The sequence below is a fragment of the Orycteropus afer genome, unplaced genomic scaffold (genome assembly GCF_000298275.1).
Source record: "Orycteropus afer afer isolate SDZICR_OR568_19922 unplaced genomic scaffold, OryAfe1.0 scaffold00110, whole genome shotgun sequence".
NCBI lineage: Eukaryota > Metazoa > Chordata > Mammalia > Tubulidentata > Orycteropodidae > Orycteropus > Orycteropus afer.
In genome coordinates, this window is record NW_006921697.1 from 4,123,930 (window position 1) to 4,142,404 (window position 18,475).

Below are 18,475 nucleotides of genomic sequence, written 5' to 3' on the forward strand. Positions count from 1 at the left end.
AGTGTTTCTTTGCTATTCATAAGGTTTTCCCTGGACAATTCTTTGAAAAGTGGACGGCCTCTTCCTTCTTCCAAGTCTGACTCAGTCTATAAGGTGGACTGTTACCTGTGCACCATGTGCATCTCGCTGGGTTTTAAACACCAGAGCCTCAGCCTCAAAACTCAAGTCTACATGTCACCACAGTAGGACAAACCGACAGACAAGTGTTTTGTAGTAGGAAGGTTATTTAGGTTATCTTGCCTACAACAAGAGGAGCCCTGGTGACACAGTGGTTAAAGTGCTTGGCTGCTAACCAATAGGTCTGTGGTTTGAACCCACCATGTGCTCTGTAGGGATAAAGATATAATAGTCTGCTTCTGTAAAGATTAACAGTCTAGGAAACCCTATGGAGGTGGTTCTACTCTGTCCTATAGGATTAGTATTAGTCAGAATTGACTCAAAGGCATTGGTTTTGTTTGTTTGTTTCGTCCACAGCACCACCCTTAATGCTTTTTACATTTAGAGATGAAGGGGTTGTGGGAGTTTCAGGGAAGAAAAGTACACCTGGCTGAGAGGATCTGGAAAGAACTTAGAGAAGCTGAATGTTGAAGAACAGGGACATGGGAGGGGGCACAGCAGGTGCAAAGCAGGAAGGCAGGAAATTATGCAGGCACAAAAAGGGCAGGAGGATGTTGTCTTCTGACCTTCTCTCACTTCACAATGGAAGAGAGAATCATCAGCATCAGCAGCTCCAGGCTGATTCCTATGAAAGTGGAGGTGAGACATGCCACCACCCTCTAACCTTTTTACAAATTTGACACCAACCATCCCTCCCAATAGCACTCTCCACTTCTTTGCTGGGTTTGAAAATTCATTGCAGCGGCTACACAGAACTCAGACAATACTCAGAATTATGGGGTTTATGAGGAAAGTAACTGGTTACAATTCAGGATCAGAAATAACACATTATACAGTTCTTTGGTTAGGACAGCCTCTTCTTAGCTGTGTCACAGGCATGCTTCTCTCTGGCCTTGGCTTTCGGCCCTGTGCCCATTGGCCTTTGCCCTGTTCTGGTAAGTGTTACAAAGCTCTTTTAGCTGTGCAGATTGTGCCCGGAAAGGCACTCCACTCCGCCAGCAGGCTTCCTGTCTGAAGGCACTAAGTTTTCTTGCTTTGTGTGCTGGGAAGCCCGCTGCTGTCTCATGCCAGTCACTTGGTTCTGCTGCCTCTATTGCCTCTGCTGCCATCATTCCTCTACTGCTGCTTCTTGCCATCTCAGCACAGAGATCTTGGGCCCAGGGACACATTTGATGGTAGTGAGATCTCTCCTTTCTCCCTCTGGGATGGCTTATTTTAAACCTAGTGGGATGATGAAACTGACCAATCCCCTGTATGGGTTCCATACACCTTATTTGCATGGTCCTACCCCATAAGGGAACTCTGGTAGCGTAGTGCCTAAGGCACTTGATTGCTAACTTGGTTCAAACCCATCAGCCGCTCCTTGGAAGTAAGGTTGGGCAATCTACTTCCGTAGTGATACTGTCTCAGAAACTCAAGGAGGGATTGCTATGAGTCGGGTCCGACTGACGGCACATAACCACACCACCACCACCCACATAAAGTAGGTAATAAGGGGACATAAGGGTACCATGTACCTTTTTTACATTATTAATTAACAAGGTATCCAGTCTTCTTGGTGGGTTACAAGCACCTTACATTTGCATAGTCCCACACAGGTATCTGGTGGGAGTCACAAAAACCATGGCTAAAAATAAACTAAACCTACTGCCATCAAGTTGATCCCAACTCATAGCAACCCTATTAGGGTAGAACTGCCCTGTAGTGTTTCTGAGGCTACAAATCTTCACAGAAGCAGACTGACTCATCTTTTTCCCATGGAGTAACTGGTGGGTTTGAACCACTGACCTTTTGGTTAGCAACTGAATGCCTTAGCCACTGTGTCACCAATGTTCCTAGACCATGGCTGTGGCTAGAAGAGCCATATTAAGTAATTCACTACACCATAGCAGATATGGAGGAAACTCTCTTTGATTGGAGGACAATGTCTGTGAAGGGGAAAATGAGGTTGGAGCAGGAGCCCTTAAATGTCTCACATCAGGGAATAATGTGATCTTAAGCCTTGTTTTACAAAGTTTAAGCTAAAGGAATGTCCAGGACAAATGGGACCAGGTGGTGGCAGGAGGGAGAGGGGTTTCGATTTGCAATGATGACCAGGAGGCTATTTAAATAGGCAGGTGATTGGTAATACGGCCTGAATGGGGGCAGTGGCTGTGGGAGTGGAGAGGAAGGAACCACTGGGAGAGAGACTCAGCTGAACAGATAAAGAAATCTAGGCCAAAAGCTGGGGGGGGTGGGGGTGGGGAATAGCAGAAAAGCCAGGCAAGCACATTGTCTGAATCTTGGGAAATGAATTTAAAATGTCAACAATTATCTGAACTGTTTTCCATCTTTTAATATTGTTCAGCAGCTGCTTGCAAATGCTAATAAACAGTTCATCTTCACTCTGTATGCAGCTAAGGATGTTTTTAGGGCATTTGATGAATCATTGTCTTTGGGTTAGAGGCAGCACATCCCAACAGAACTCCCAAAACTGAGGCATGATGTTTTTGGTTCTCCTAGAACCTGCTGATATGGCTGATGGAGAGGCTGATGAACAATCCTCCAGCACAGGGAGTCCAGATGGGGAAGGTCGGGTCTATGAGGACAAATTGTCACTCCATCGGAGGCTAGCCATCCGGGAGCTTGTGGACACTGAAGTCACCTACTTACACATGCTCCATCTCTGTGCCCGTGACATCAGAAGCAACCTCCAGCAGGTACCTGGGTGGGGCTGCACACAGCCATCTTTACAGGGACCAACGTGGTCCTGGTTCCTGGAACTTCCCTGTAGTTCCAGGGCTGGGCTTGATGGAGTAGAAGTGTGAAGTCTGCCAGACCTGCATTTAAGCCCCAGTACAGGTAGTCCCCAATTTATATCTGATGGGGTTCCTTTCCAACTACTTCATTGTAAGTTAGTTTGGACATAAGTTGAATGTTCCCTCCCTTTTTTTTCTTTTCATTTTCATTATTATGGCCTTTTATTGTGAGTGTCTTTATAAATCCAGTCTTTAATTGTCAGTGAGTGGACATCTAAGAATGATAACATCAGCAAATTATGTGCTGTGACATAGTAGTCCACATTACTATCAGTAAGATGTGTGTGTGTGGGGGAAAGGACAGTTGTAAGTGTTATTCATTATAACTCAAATACATCATAAATCAGGGGCTACTTATAATTCCATATTTTGACCATGAAGCCATCAACAACACCTTTGAGGCTTGGAGCTGTAGTTTATTTATCTGTTACATGGGGAGAGGAATGATCACCTCAGAGAATTAAGTGGTATAATGGATGAGAGCCCTTTATCAAGTTTAGAATTGCTTAAATTGACCCCATTTTGTCTCAATTTGGGGATGGTGACAGAGAAGTTATCACTAGGATGGGGTTCTCTTTATTATGTATATTTGTACATACATTTACATATATTTTTTGATTTCAGAAATAATACAGGCTCTCTCTATAATATTTCAAGCATCCCCTAGTATATAAACTACACAAAGACAAGGACTATATTTAGTTAAATGTCTCCCAGTTCTTGACTCATAAATAATGGACTTACAGTTAGTGTTTCTTAAATGAATGAAATACTAAAGTAGATAACATGAAAGATGAAAATCCTCTTATTCCACTCTTAAGAGATTAGAATTTCTCTCCCTAGACGTTAAACAATCAAATATATTGCTAAAACGGCACGGAGGCCACATGTTCTGACCTCCTCTAATCCCACAAGAGGAAGGCAGAATCACCATCAATAGCGCAAGGCCTATTCCTACAAGGCCAGCCATGCTGCCTCCCTCCAACCCTTTCACCAACCATTCCTCCCAAAGCACCCACCACCTCTCCTCTGGGTTTGATAATTCGCTGCAGTGGCCACACAGAACTCACGGATTACGGGGTTTATTAGGGAAGCACCAAGCTACAATTTGAGTTCAGGAAAAAATGCTCAGTCTCTCTCTCCGGCCCACCGTCCCTCAGCCGACAGTCTCTCACAGTCTCTTTCCCAGCAGTGCTGGTCTCTCGGAGTCTCACTCAGCGATGTGTGTCTCTTGCGTCTCTTTCCCAGCAGCACGTGTCTCCTTCAGGAACGCGTGTCTCTTTCAGCAGCACATCTTCCTCAACCAGCAGTCAGAGAGCGTTCTGCCTCCAGGAGGCCTCCTTTTGAGCCTGGAAGGGTGGTCAAACTAGAGAATCACAGCATCAGAACTCTAAGCACCTGAGAGAGAGTGGGAACCTCCCAGAACATTGTATTGTGCCACACCCAACAGAAATAACCCAGGTGGATAGCTTCAGCAATCAGGAGCTCCTCAGTTGCTCATAGAAAATCTCACCTTGGAATTTACAAAGAATCATGGGTAGAAAAGCCACACTAAGTAATTTACTACACCGCATATATGTTGTTACTTATTTTAACAAAAATGAGAGCACGCTCTAGATACTTCTCTATAGCTTTTCCTACTTGATGGTGGATCTAAGACCTCCTTCTAAGCTCTTGCATTGTAGATGTCCTGCAAGTTTTTTTAACAGTTGTATAGCTTAGTTAGGAATTCTGGTAGCATAGTGCCTAAGGCACTTGACTGCTAACCAGAAGGCTGGCGGTTCAAATCCACTAGCCACTCCTTGGAAGGAAGGTTGGGCAATCTACTTCCATAGTGATACTGCCTTGGAAACCCAAGGAGGGGTCGCTATGAGTCAGGTCAGACTCGATGGCACACAACAACAACAACAACATAACTTAGTTAATAGGTCTGGAGCCTACAATGTGTCTCAACATAATGGCAGTTGTTGCCAAGTATTCAGAACTGGAAAGAAGTCCACCTTCCCATCCCCATTTGACAGATGGGAAAACTGAGAGAAGAAAAATGCTAGTTAACAGTAGATGTAGGATAAAACCCCAGCCCAGCTTTCTTTTCATGCTTAGTCAGTCTCTTCCTCTCTACTTGTTAGAGTAATGAGAATGTCTCATGTAAAATTCAAATCTCTTGCAAACTTTGCATTGGTACAATAAGCCTTCCCAACCTAATAGAGAGGGGTCTGGACTACTCTTCATTGTCTGCAGATTAAGTTGCTCCATGAAACTCCCAGCAATCTCCTGTGGCTTCTTTGTTTCTTCCAGCTGCTGCAGGAAGATGTGAATGTCCTATTCTCAAACATTGATGATATCATCCAGGTGAACAGCAGATTTCTTCATGATCTGCAGGAGACAGCCTCCACAGAAGAGGAGCAAGTGCACCTAATCGGTAAGCAAAAGACCTAGGGAGGGTCAGCTTTAGATGCCCATGGATTGTCTTCAGCATGTGGTCATTGCTGAAGTGTCTTCAGAATTCCAGGGAAATGTAGCTCAATGGGAGTCTGTTTTGTGAAAATCATTTGGAGGAAAAAAAAAGGGGGGGATGGAACCAGGTTTGCTTGTCCAATAGAGCCTGCTGGAACTGAGAGGCTATGGCCCCTAACTGCGCTTCAGCTCTGGAATTAAACCCACACCTGTGGTTTCCAGCCAAACAAAAGACAGGCATATGAGTTGAATATTTACCTCAAGTAGATACTCTCCTTGGAGAGAACAATCATGGGAGAAAGAAAGGCTGCTTATGCACAGGGAGACAGTTCAGGGGGTAGGAGTCCATGGAGGGATGGACACAGGGAAGAGGTAACTATGGGGAGGACGTGGGAGGGGAGCTGTTGTATTGTGATAAACTGTGGTCAATGTCATGAGACAAAGTATACGTAAACTGCTGTATGGAAAGTGAATTTGCTCTGTAAATCTTCACCTGAATCACAAATTAAAAAAAAAAAGGGAGTCTGTTTTGAAATCATTGAAACAGCATGTCAGAGATAGCAGGGCTCTCAAATAATATCTAGTCCAACCTTATCACTTTATAGATGAAGAGACTGAGTCCCAGAGCCAGGGAGGGACATCCTCATGGTCACAGGATTGGTTAGTAGCACAGCTGAGTCTTTAGTCTTAAGTCTCTTATCTTCCTGTTTGACCTGCAGAGAGTCAAGATGCCACTTTGTCTCCTGCCCACACCTGGTGACTTCTGCATTCGCTGCCTTCACTACTTTCCTGGTAGGGTTGCTTGGAAAAAATATAAGAGGCTTAATCAAATGTGAATTTCAGATAAATGATGAATCATTTTTTTAGTGTAAGTATGTTTCATGCAACATATGGGGACATACTTATACTACACAATGATTCATCATTTATCTGAAATTCACATTTAATTGGGCATCCTGTATGTTTTACCCCTAAATCTGGCAACCTTAATAAAGTTCCCTGGCATTTAGAAAGTTCACAGAAAAAAGCTTCCTTGACTCTGCCTCTCATGGTTTATTGAAAAAGGATGTACAAGAACTCACGTGGCTTTTCTGCACTTAGTGCAGCTGTGTGCCGGGTTGGGGCTGCTCTGGCTGCTGCTAGTTCTGTCTCCATTCCCCTCTCAGCCTCCCAGCCCTCAGGCCTTGTTAGAAAGTCAGGCCCTTTTTCTAATCTGGAGGCCACGGTATTCTGAAACAATTTTGGACCTTGGGCAAGATTGTCTTTTATAGACAGTTTTCTCCCAAACGAGTTAAGTTCCCTTTCCTTGTGAATGATTCAAAGCACAAGTTGGATGATATCCCAGTTTGTTAATGAGTCTTCCTCCAATCCTGATGCCAAGTTTTTCTTCATATAAGGCTACTTCTTGGATTATTTGATCAGCATACAGATTGAATAAGTTTGATGAAAGGGTACAACCCTAGGAGGACTAAATCCAAACCCACCCACTGTCATTGAGTCAATTCTGACTCATAGTGACCCCCACTGGGTTTCTAAGGCTGTAAATCTTTACGGAAGTAGATTGCCCCATGTTCCTTGTGTGGAGCGGCTGGAGAGTTTGAACCATTGACTTTCTGGTTAGCAGCTGTTCTGGTTACCTAGTGCTGCTCTGACAAGAATATACCACAAATGGGATGAACTTAACGAACAGGAGTTTATTCTTTTACAATTTGGAGGCTTTAAGTCCAAGTTCTTCACTCAGGCAGCTATTGGCTGCTGAGGCTAACAAGCCCAAGGTCGATAAATAAAATGGCACAGTCCCAATGTTACCAAACCTCATGGCAGGCCATTAATTCAAGTCTATTGTAAGTCCCAAGGTTGGCAGAGCATGGCAGGCTGCTGAACAATGACACGGCTACATGCAGGGTCCAAGTGTGCCATTAGCTAGAGACCATTCCCAAGGCTTCTCCTTATATAGAGGAAGCAGACCACATCCCAAAGGCAGCTACTCAGCTGCTTGTGGTAGATCCCACCATGGAGTTGATTGCCAGTCTTATCATGGGAAATAATTACCTCCAGTTGCCCAGCCACTCAGCCAGGCCCAGCCAAGTTGACATACAAATTTAACTACCACAGTAACCAAATGCAGTTTCATGTTGATTTTTCTGGTCATGTTTTCTCTGGTTCTGGGGCCTCCTCCTCCTGCAGTTATTTTTGAGAACTGGCTAGACTAGCATAGGGGAAAGGGTTTGGTTCTAGGGTGGCAGTCTTGCTGTGGGTCTCTGCTGAGAGCTAAACCACATATAGGCACAATCTGATGTATCCTAAGAGTGTCTGGTCTGAGTCTGAAGTCCAGCCCCTGGCTTAAGCAGCTAGCAGGGTCAACTGGACTTCCTGTGGTCCATTGCTCCCCACCTGGCCCATTGTAGCTGATACACACCCCTCTACTTCTACCTTGATGGTAACAGATCTTGCCTTGGTATTTGTCTTGGCCTTCTAATACTCTTTTCATTTCCACTTTTCCCCCCTTAATTTATTCTCAATATAGCTTATTTATTTATTTATTTTGTATATATTGTGATGTGGATGAAAGTTTACAGGGCAAATTCATTTTCCATACAGAAGGTCACATATACTTTGTCTCATGACATTGACTGCAGTTTCCCACAATGCAACGGCTCTCCTCCCACTTCCTCCCTATAGTTACCTCTTCCCTGTGTCCTTCCCTCCCATGTATTCCTAACCTTGGAATCAGTCATTTCTTCTAGGAACCCTTGTTCCTATTTTTGGAGAATGGTATTTATTTAGAAATCAAGTTCTAGATGCTAGATGTGCTCATTGTTACTGGAGTGTCATTGTTCTTAGACTCTGTCAGATGACAGAGCTAGGAAATATATGTATGTATCCTAACACATGCACACATATATAACTATATTTCTTTCTCTATCTGTCCATCTGTATGTATATTTAAAACTGTCAGTTCATACTTATGGCTTAGTTCCAATCCATCCATCTGTCATTTTATTGATGTTTCCACTAAAATATAAGCCCCTTGAGGCAGGGGCTTTATTTTGTTCACAGACTTTAGAATAGTGCCCAGCATATAGTCAGTAAATAAACTCTCAATAGATACTTGTGAATGAATGAATGAATTTTGTTCTGGTGCTCTCCATGCATTATTTAATCTTCAAAAACAGCACTGTTGTTATTCCTATACTATAGATTAGAAAATGGAAGATAAGATAATGCTTTCTCCCAAGTTATACAACTGGGAAAGGGTAGACTGGAGGTCTGGCCTTAGCTCTCTCTGACTCCAAAGCCCCCACTCTTAACCACCTGTACTATGCTACTGCATGTCTTGGTCAACAGTGGGTCCATAGCTGTACTGGCCACACACAGTAATTGTAAAATAGGACAGTGGTAGTGAGCATGTTTTGTAAACTGTAAAACACTGTGCAACTATAAATGTCATCAGTATTATTATCATTATTGTGTTATTGTTGTTAGGTTCTGTTGAGTCTGCTCTGACTCAGAGTGACCCTGTGTACAATAGAATAAAACACTACCCAGTGCTGCACCATCCTCACAGTGTTTGCTGTGCTTGAGCTCATCATCACAGCCACTGTGTTAGTCCATTTCATTGAGGGTCTTCCCCTTTTTTGCTGACTCTCTACTTTATCAAGCATGATATGCTTCACCAGCAACCAGTTCCTTCTGACAACCTGATCATAGTAGATGAGACGAAGTCTGGCTATTCTTGCTTCTAAGGGGCATTCCGGCTGTACTTCTTCCAAGACATATATTTGTTCATTCTTCTGGCAGTCCATGGTATTTTCGTTATTCTTCAACAACATCACAATTCAAATGCATCAGTTCTTCTTCAGTCTTCCTTATTCATTGTCCAGCTTTCACATGCATGTGAGGCTATGGAAAATACCATAGCTTGAGTTAGGCACACCTTAATTTTCAAAGTGATATCTTTGCTCTTGCACACTTTAAAGAGGTCTTTTGCAGCAGATTTGCCCAGTGCAACACATCATCTGATTTCTTGGTTGCTGCTTTCATAGGTGTTGATTGTGGATCCAAGCAAAATGAAATCTTTGACAACTTCAATCTTTTCTCCATTTATCATGATATTGCTTATTGGTCCAATTGTTAGGATTTTTGTTGTCTTTATGTTGAGGTGTCATCCATACTGAAGGCTGTAGTCTTGGATCTTCATTAGTAAGTGCTTCAAGTCATCTTCATTTTCAGCAGGCTAGGTTGTATCATTTGTATTTTGCAGGTTGTTAAATGAATTTTCTTCCAATCCTGATGCCATGTTCTTCGTATAGTTCAGCTTCTTAAGTTATTTGCTCAGCATGCAGATTGAATATGTATGGTGAAAGGATGCAACCCTGATGTACACCCTTCCTTATTTTAAACAATTCAGTATCCCCTTGTTCTGTTTGAGCAACAGCCTCTTGTTTTATATACATGTTCCTCATGCGTACAATTAAGTGTTCTGGAATTCCTGTTTTTCACAATGTTATCCATAATTTGTTATGATGCACACAGTCAAATGCCTTTGCATAGTCAATAAAACACAGGTAAATATCTTTCTTATATTCTTTACTTTCAACCAAGATCTATCTGTCATTGTACCTATCATTTATTAAGCACTCACAGTGTGCCAGCCTGAGCTTTATCTCCTGCCACTTAGTCTTTACAGGAACTCCCTGGTACTCAAATGAGAAAACTGAGGCTCAGAAAGGTGAGGTAACTTTCCCAAGGTCACACTGCTGGTTTAGCCAGGTGGTCTGACTCCAGAGCCATAGTGCTTACCTGTCACACTTACTGCCTCCTTGTTCTAAGCAGGAGGACATACAGGTAGGTCCCAAAGAAAATAGGTCCCCTCCTTACCTTTGATAGCTTCTTGTTGCTTTTCCACTACTAGGTAACTTATTCCTGGAATTCCAAGAGGAGTTGGAGCAAGTCTATAAGGTCTACTGTACCAGCTATGACCAGGCCTTGCTGCTGATGAACACATACCAGAAAGACCTGGAACTGCAGCGGGAGATCCAGAGCATCATTGAGGCAGTGGTGTGAGTAGAATAATCACTATTGACCTCATGTCTCACCCCTACTTAGTGTTTCTCACATTGCTTTAAGAGTATATCACTACCAGTATCAGTCAGGTGATGCTGCAGAAACAAACAACTCTAAATTATCAGTAGCTTAAAAAAACAAAGGTTTCTATCTTCCTTATGCTCCATGCTCACTGCAAGTTGACTTGAAGCTCTGCTTTCCATCATCCTTACTTCAGGGCCCAACTTGACAGCAGCTGTTGTCTGGAATATTGCCAGTTATGGTAGAAAGGGAAAAGAGTTGTAGAGGGTCTTAGACTTGTAATTACACACTCTAGTCCAGAAACAATATCCATTACTACTCATAGTTCATTAAATATAGGACTAATCACATGGAGTCATCCAGCCACCAGGAGGCTAGGAAGTGCTATCCTACAATGTGTTCAGAATCTGGGAATGCAGAAACATTTGGTGAACTGCCACTGCCACTGCCACTGCCATTCAGTCAATTCTGACTCATAGTGACGCCTTAGGGCAACATAGATCTGCTCCATAGAGTTTCTAAGGCTATAAATCTTTACAGAAGCAGAATGCTTCATCTTTGTCTCATGGAGCAGCTGGTAGGTTCAAACTGCCAACCTTTTGGTTGGCAGCCAAATGCCTTAACAATTGTACCACCAGAGCTCCTTATTTGGTGACTAGCACTCATGACTGCCACAGAGAAGAGCAACAAGGTGGTAGGAACCATGTGTTGCAAGCAACAGTGGAAGGAAGCAGGTGTGTGTCACCTGGGGAGCCCTCTCTCCAGATGGCTGAAGTCCTGCAACATGAAAAAGGCTCAGACAACCCAGAGGTGGCACTAGAGTGGAAGCTCCAGGGAGACAGATGTAGAGAAATTTTTTTTAGTTTAAATTTTTGAATGGGTGATATAGTCACATGGCTTAAAAACTTTAAAAATTTATGCTAGAAAATCTTCCCAATCTGTCCCTTCATATCCTCAAAGGTAAAGTAACAACTTCTAAATTTCTTATATATCTTTACAGAGCTCCTTTATGTAAATAAAAGCAAATACAAATATGTTCTATTTTCTTGCCTTTTCAATGAAAGTTTGTATCTTTTTGTTGATTGTTATTTCCATACCTACAAAATATCTTGGAGGACTTTCCATTTCAATACATCCATCCATCCAAAAACAACCAAACCAAACCTGTTGCCATTCGTCGATTCCTACTCGCAATGACCCTATAGGACAAAGTAGATCTGTCCCATAGAGTTTCCTAGCCTGTAATCTTTATAGAAATAAACTGCTACATCTTTCTCTCTCTGAGAAGCTTGTGGGTTAGAACCACAAACTTTTGGTTAGCAGCTGAGTGCTTAACCGCTGTGTCACTATGGCTCCTTATGCATACATACATGATCCTTTTAACAGCTGTATGCTATGTCACTATGTGGCTGTTCCACAGTTTATTTAACTACTTTTCATTTGGGCACTTTGTTTCTATTCTTTTCTTAATATATACAGTGCTACAGTGATTAATTTATAACATAACTTATTTCACCCAAGTATATCTATAAGGAGCTCTGATGGCATAGTGCGTAAGGCATTTGACTGCTAACCAGAAGGTTGGCAGATCAAACCCACCAGCCATTCCTTGGAAGGAAGACTGGGCAACCTACTTCCATAGTGATACCACCTCAGAAACCCAAGGAGGAGTCGCTATGAGTCAGATCTGACTCAACGGCAGTGAGTTGTTTTTTTTTTTTTCCTTTAAATATCAATAAGGTAAATTTCCAGAAAAGGAATTGCCAAATCAATGGAAATATGCATTGGTAATTGTGATAAACGTGAAAATTTCCCTCTTTAAAGAGTGACAATTTATATCACCACCAGCAATGTCTGAGAGTATCTCTTTCCCCACAGCCTCACCAGCAGAGTGCATTATCAAACCTTAGGATTTGCCATAATGATAGGTGAAAAATGTGTTGCAAAATGGTTTCATTCTGCATCTGTCTTACTATGATTGAATTTTAATATCTTTTTGTGTATGAAGAGTCATTTTTGTCGTTTCCTTTCCTGTGACTTGTTCTGCTGCTTCTCTGTTTTAAAACGAGTTATCTCTTCCCCAGAACAAGCCACTAAAGGGAGATAGATGATTATATTCTAGAAATCAGAATACAGTAGTGTAGGAAGAACAGAGGTGGTTATTTTTATCTTACACACAAGAGAAAGACATTGTAGACTTTTCATTTTCTCTGAAAATGAGATTGTACCATGTGGTAACTCCTGCTAATTCCCCTCTTCCTCTTCCTTACCTTTCAATTATCCCTCAATTCTCCTCCTTTCCCCTGAGCCTCTTTTTCAGGTACCCATGTCCTAGCCCAGTGCCTTGTCCTGCCTCCAAAGAACATGCAACTATATCTCCTTTTGCATATTACTGTATTAGGATCGTTATCTTAATGGATGTTACTATATTAGGCATTTGCAACTGTCACTAAATTCTTTTAGTCAGACAAAGTTTCCCTTAGAAATGAGAGAAGCATGGTGCCTAGTGTGGGACAATAAGGACTGGTGGAGTCTGTGGTAAACCGAAGAGCACAGATCCTGTGTAAAGGGGGCAGTTGTAGTGCAGCCACAGCAGGTTGTTGGTGTATCACGTAGCTTTTGCAGTTTAACAGACCACTCCAAAACATAGTGGTTTAAAACAAGCATTTATTTTGCTCACACCTCTGCATGTTAGTAATTTAGCTGGGCTTGATCAAAGGATTCTTCTGGTCCTGACTGAACTCCTGACGTGACTAAGATCAACTGCAGATTAGTTTTGCTGATCTTGGCTATGTTTTCATATATCTGGCACACACAAGCTGACTCAGCTCTGGCCACCTGGTCTCTCGTTTTCCATCAGGATAGCTTGTTCACGTGGTGGTCACAGGACACACTTGCTGTCAGCATGGCTTTTGAGCTCCTCCCTCTTGAAACAACAATCCTGGCTTTCTTGTGCTTGTGCTTGACAGCTGAGGCAGCAGTATTTTGAGAAGGCAAAAGTATTTTCCTTCATTGGCTACTTTTGTTCGTTTTAAATATATAATAATACAAGCTCACTGAAAAAAAATTAAAAAGTCAAATATATAAAGTAAAAGTTTGCTCCCCTTGGTTCCCATTTCCCCATCCCTCTCCCAGTAGTTAACATTTTCCTTCCCAATTTTCTTCCATATATTTACAAACAGAGAAAAAGAGCACAAGAACGCATGAGGTTGACACTAGTTTTTTAAGGGGAGTCCTTGGGTGGTGAAAATGGTTAACACACTTGACTACTAACAAAAGGTTGGAGGTTCAAGTTCCTCCTGAGGCACTTGAAAGAAACACTTGGTGATTTGCTTCTGAAAAATCAGCCACTGAAAACCCCGTGAAGCATAGCTCTACTCTGATACACATGGGGTCCCCGTGAGTTGGAGTTGGTTAACTGGTTATTGGTTCATATTATGCATGCTGTTCTAGAACTTTCTGTTTCACTTAACTGTAATCATGAAATCTTTTCATGACAATATGAATAGTTCTACCACATTCTTTCTAATGCTGCATAGAGTTCCTTTCTAGGAAATCTCCTCCTACTACTACCCTTTGCCATCAAGTCAGTTCCAACTTGTAGAGACCATGTAGGATATAGTAGAACTGCCCCATATGGTTTATTTGAACATAGATAGTTGAATTATTTCCTTTTTTTTTTTTCCGATTTCTAGATGTGAAATCTATTATAAAATTCATTCATTGACAGCACTTTTTAAAAATTAACAACTATCATTTTTAGGGAGATACTAGATTTGTAGAGAAGTTGAGCTCTCATATATCCTCTCTTCCCTCCACCAACAGTTTCTTCTATTATTAACATCCTTATTAGTGTGATACATTTGTTACAACTGAAAAACCAGTAATATATTATTATTAACTAAACAATATCAACAAAGTGCATAGTTTACATTAGGGTTCACCCTTTGTGTTGTATTGTTGCATTGGTTATCTGAACAACACAAACGCAAATGCAATGCACTGCCGTGGAGTTGGATCTGACTCATAGTGACCCCTCCTTGGGTTTTCGAGGCAGTATTACTACTGAAGTAGATTGCCCAACCTTCTTTCTTAGGAGTGGCTGGTAGGTTTGAACCGCCAGCTTTCTGGTTAGCAGTCAAATCCTCAGGCACTACGCCACCAGCGCTCCTGGTTATCTGTTGTTGTTGTTGTTATGTGCCATCGAGTCGGACCTGACTCATAGCAACCCCTTCTTGGGTTTCCAAGGCAGTATCACTATGGAAGTAGATTGCCCCGTCTTCCTTCCGGGGAGTGGCTGGTGGGTTTGAACCGCCAGCCTTCTGGTTAGCAGTCAAGTGCCTTAGCCACTATGCTACCAGAGCTCCCCCCGGTTATCTAGTGCTCCTATAACACAAATGTGGGTAGCTTTAACAAACAGAAATTTATTCTCTCACAGTGTAGGAAGCTAGCAGTCTGAATTCAGGGTGCTGGCTCTAAGGGAAGGCTTTTTCTCTTTGTTGCCTCTAGAAGAAGGTCTTTGTCTCTTTTGAGTGTCTGTTTCTGGGAGATCTTCATGTGGCTTGTCATCTCTTTCCCTATCTCTTGTTCTCTTGCTTGTTTAATCTCTTTTATATCTCAAAAGAGATTAAGACACATCCTATATTAATACTATCTCATTAACGTAACAAGGAAAACCCATTCCCAAATGGGATTATAACCACAGGTATAAGGGTTAGGATTTGCTACACATGTTTTTGGGGAAACAATTCAATTCCTAAGAACTGTCCTATGAGTTTTGACAAATGCATAATGTTATGTGTCATACAAAAATCCCCCCTGATTCGCCTATTCATTTCTCCTTCCCTCCCTCTAATCCTTGGCAACCACTGATCTTTTTACTGTCTGTGTAGCTTTACCTTTTCTAGAATATCATAGAGGTGGAATTGTATGGTATATAGCCTTTTCAAACTGACTTCTTTCATTAAGTAATATGCATTTCAGGCTCCTCTATGTCTTTTCACAGCTCAGTTTTGTACCATCATAAACAGAGTGGCTGAATAACTTCTTGGCTGAATAACTTCTATCTTGGTCCTTGCTCAGTTGAGCTGGTATTTCTATAGATAATTTCTGGAGTGGGATTGATGGAGCAAAGGGTTTGCACATTTCATGAATTGCCAAACTGCTTTCCTAAAAGATTTCACCAATTCATGGTCCTACCAAGAGACTGTGAGGGGGCCAGTTTCCCCAAATCATCCAGATTTGGTGACTTTTTAAAATTTTTGTAAAAAATTTTTCAATTTTTGTTGGATACTTGAAAGACTGAATAAAACATTTTGTCCAAATTACCCAAAGCTGTAAATGTCAGAGGCTCCCATTGGTCTGCAGTGACTCCTGGATAACTGGGGCAATGACTCCTGGATAACTGGGGAGAAGGTCCAGGTCATCTCCTTGAGGACCCCTTTCCTTATGATTTGTGACATGAGAATTATCCTCAGGAGGCAGTTGGCCCTTTCTCATGGAGGCTAAGCCCAGAGGACAGAGTTTTGCAACTGTCCACCAACTGTTCTCATTTCCCTTGCCCACAGTTAGCCAAGCTCCTGGAAATGCTTATAAGAGCAGAGGGTCATTGTAGGCATGTCCTTCCAGGTGATCTGAAGCTCATGGCCACCCTTCCCTCCTACCCCCTGCAGCTCCGATGGGGCTCCATCTGCCCTTTCTTGGTCTCATGCTGATCTTTCTTGGACATTCAGTCTAGAGAATTTTCCTTAGGGTAAAGAGTAGGAGGCTAAAGGAGAGGGGCCAGAGAATGGTCTGGAACAGTGTGTGTAAAGTCTTGGAAAAGGTGTATCTGGGCATTAGACAGACCCTTGTGAGTTTCTTGGGAGGCCAAGCTGAGGGTTACTAGTTGTCACCAGAAAGAGTAGTGGAGCCTTTTCCCTGATGCCATGGACTCGGAGGACTCTTTCTGCAAATTCCAGGCATCATCAAGAAAGGGACTGGAAAAGTAATTTTTTAAAAAAGAAGGGGGCTAGAAATTGTTATCAATATATCAAATGGTACACCTAGAGGGCATCTCAACACCATTAGCATATTTTTCTTAACTGAAAAATATGAAGCCTATAGACAAATAGAATAATGTAATGAACACTCACTCACATACCCATCACCTAAAATTAACAAGTGTTGGCATTTTGGTATGTTTGCTTCATCTATTTGTATGCTAAATTATTTAAAGGAAATCACCAATATTATGACATTTTACTCCTAAATACTTTAAATATATCTCTGAAAATTAAGTTCTTGTGATTTTTATTTTTCTCTTTAAGGCTTCAGAGACACTTCTTTAAATGAATGTTGTATGGATGCCAGTATGTAGAGTTCTGTGTGGGATGTAGTAAAGTGGATGCCCAGTACAGCTGAGTATGTGAATCTGAGCTCTGAACAGAAGCCAAAGGTGGAATCTGCATTTGGCATGTGTTTAAAGCCTGGAACTGAATGAGGTCAGAAAGAGTGAGTGGAAAGAGGGAGGAGGAAACCTCAGGTGCTCTGCCCTTAGAGAGAAGCTAGCTGAGGGAGCTGAGAGAGAGGCCTAGGGAATGTGAGAGAAAGCAGGATGAAGGGTATCTCAGTTATCTGTTGTTGTTGTTGTTGCTATATGCCGTCGAGTCGGACCCGACTTATAGCGACCCCTCCTTGGGTTTCCAAGGCAGTATCACTATGGAAGTAGATTGCCCCATCTTCCTTCCGAGGAGTGGCTGGTGGGTTTGAACCGCCAGCCTTCTGGTTAGCAGTCAAGTGCCTTAGGCACTATGCCACCAAAGCTCCTTCTTAGTTATCTAGTGCTGCTATAACTGAAATGCCACATGTGGAGGGCTTTAACAAACAAATTTATTCTGCCACAGTGGTGTTGTTATGTGCCATTGAGTAGGACTCGACTCATAGCTACCCCTCCTTGGTAGAACTCCAGACTCAGGGTACCACCTCGAGGGGTAGGTTTTCTCTCACTGTTGGCTCTGGAGGAAGGTTCTTGTCTCCTTTCAACATCTGTGGACATGATGTTCCTTGGAGATCTCCATGTATCTTGACATCAATCTTCCCCTGTATCTAGGCAGTTCACAGTGCAGGGAACCTGGGTCCAAAGGATGCACTCCACTTCCAGCTCTTCTTTCTTGGTGGTACTGGGGTTCCTCAGATCTCTGCTCACTTGTTTAATCCCTTTTATATCTCCAAAGAGATTGACTTAAGATAGAGCTTAATCCTGTAGATTGCATCCTACCTCATTGACATAACTGCCTCTAATCATGCTTCATTAACATCAAAGAGGTTCCAATTTACAAGGCATAGAATAATTACATCAGATCACAAAATGTAAGGTAATTACATTACTGAGAATCATGATCCAGCCAAATTTGGGGAGGACAAAATTCAATCTATGACATTGGGCATTGTGGGGATGAAAAGAAGAAAATGTTTCAAGGAAGAAGAATAGTCAGCTATGTCTGCTGTTCAGGTGTTGAATAAGTAGAGGGCAGAAAAGTGACCACTGGATTTGGTACACATGGGGAATCAAGGCCTAGAAAGGAGGGTGAGAAGTTGCAGTGCCCACTTAGTGTCTGCTGTTGATGCCAGTAAGTCAGCTCCCGACTCATGGTAACCCCATGCACAATGTAATGTTGATGGTGGTACTTCATAGGGCTTTCATTAGCTAATTTTCAGGAATAGATCACCTGGCTTTTCTCCCTAGTCTGTCTCAGTCCTAAAGCATTGCTAAAACCTGTTCAACATCATAGCAACACACAAGCCTCCACTGACAGGTGAGTGGTAGCTGCACATGAGATATACTGGCAAGGACTCAAGCCTGGATCTCCTGCATGGAAGCTGAGATTTCTACCACTGAACCATCAATATCCCCCGTCTAACATCTAAGCACACAAGCAAACCAAACCAGTTGTCATCTAATTGATTCTGACAGTGGCTCTGTGTGTCAGAGTAGAACTGCAATCCATAGGGTTTCCAGTGGCTGTGCCTTTCTT

The 18,475-nt window shown here is 42.3% G+C and overlaps 1 protein-coding gene across 1 annotated transcript in view; it reads left to right on the forward strand.

Annotated features, from left to right (window-relative positions):
• The first annotated feature begins 2,600 nt into the window (after window positions 1–2,600).
• ARHGEF37 (Rho guanine nucleotide exchange factor 37) overlaps window positions 2,601–18,475 on the forward strand; it is a 39,193-nt gene continuing 23,318 nt past the window's right edge. The window contains exons 1-3 of the mRNA XM_007943599.2: window positions 2,601–2,816; window positions 5,214–5,337; window positions 10,288–10,435. Of these exons, the coding sequence (XP_007941790.2) occupies window positions 2,601–2,816; window positions 5,214–5,337; window positions 10,288–10,435 (488 nt within the window). The remainder of the gene's footprint in view (window positions 2,817–5,213; window positions 5,338–10,287; window positions 10,436–18,475) is intronic.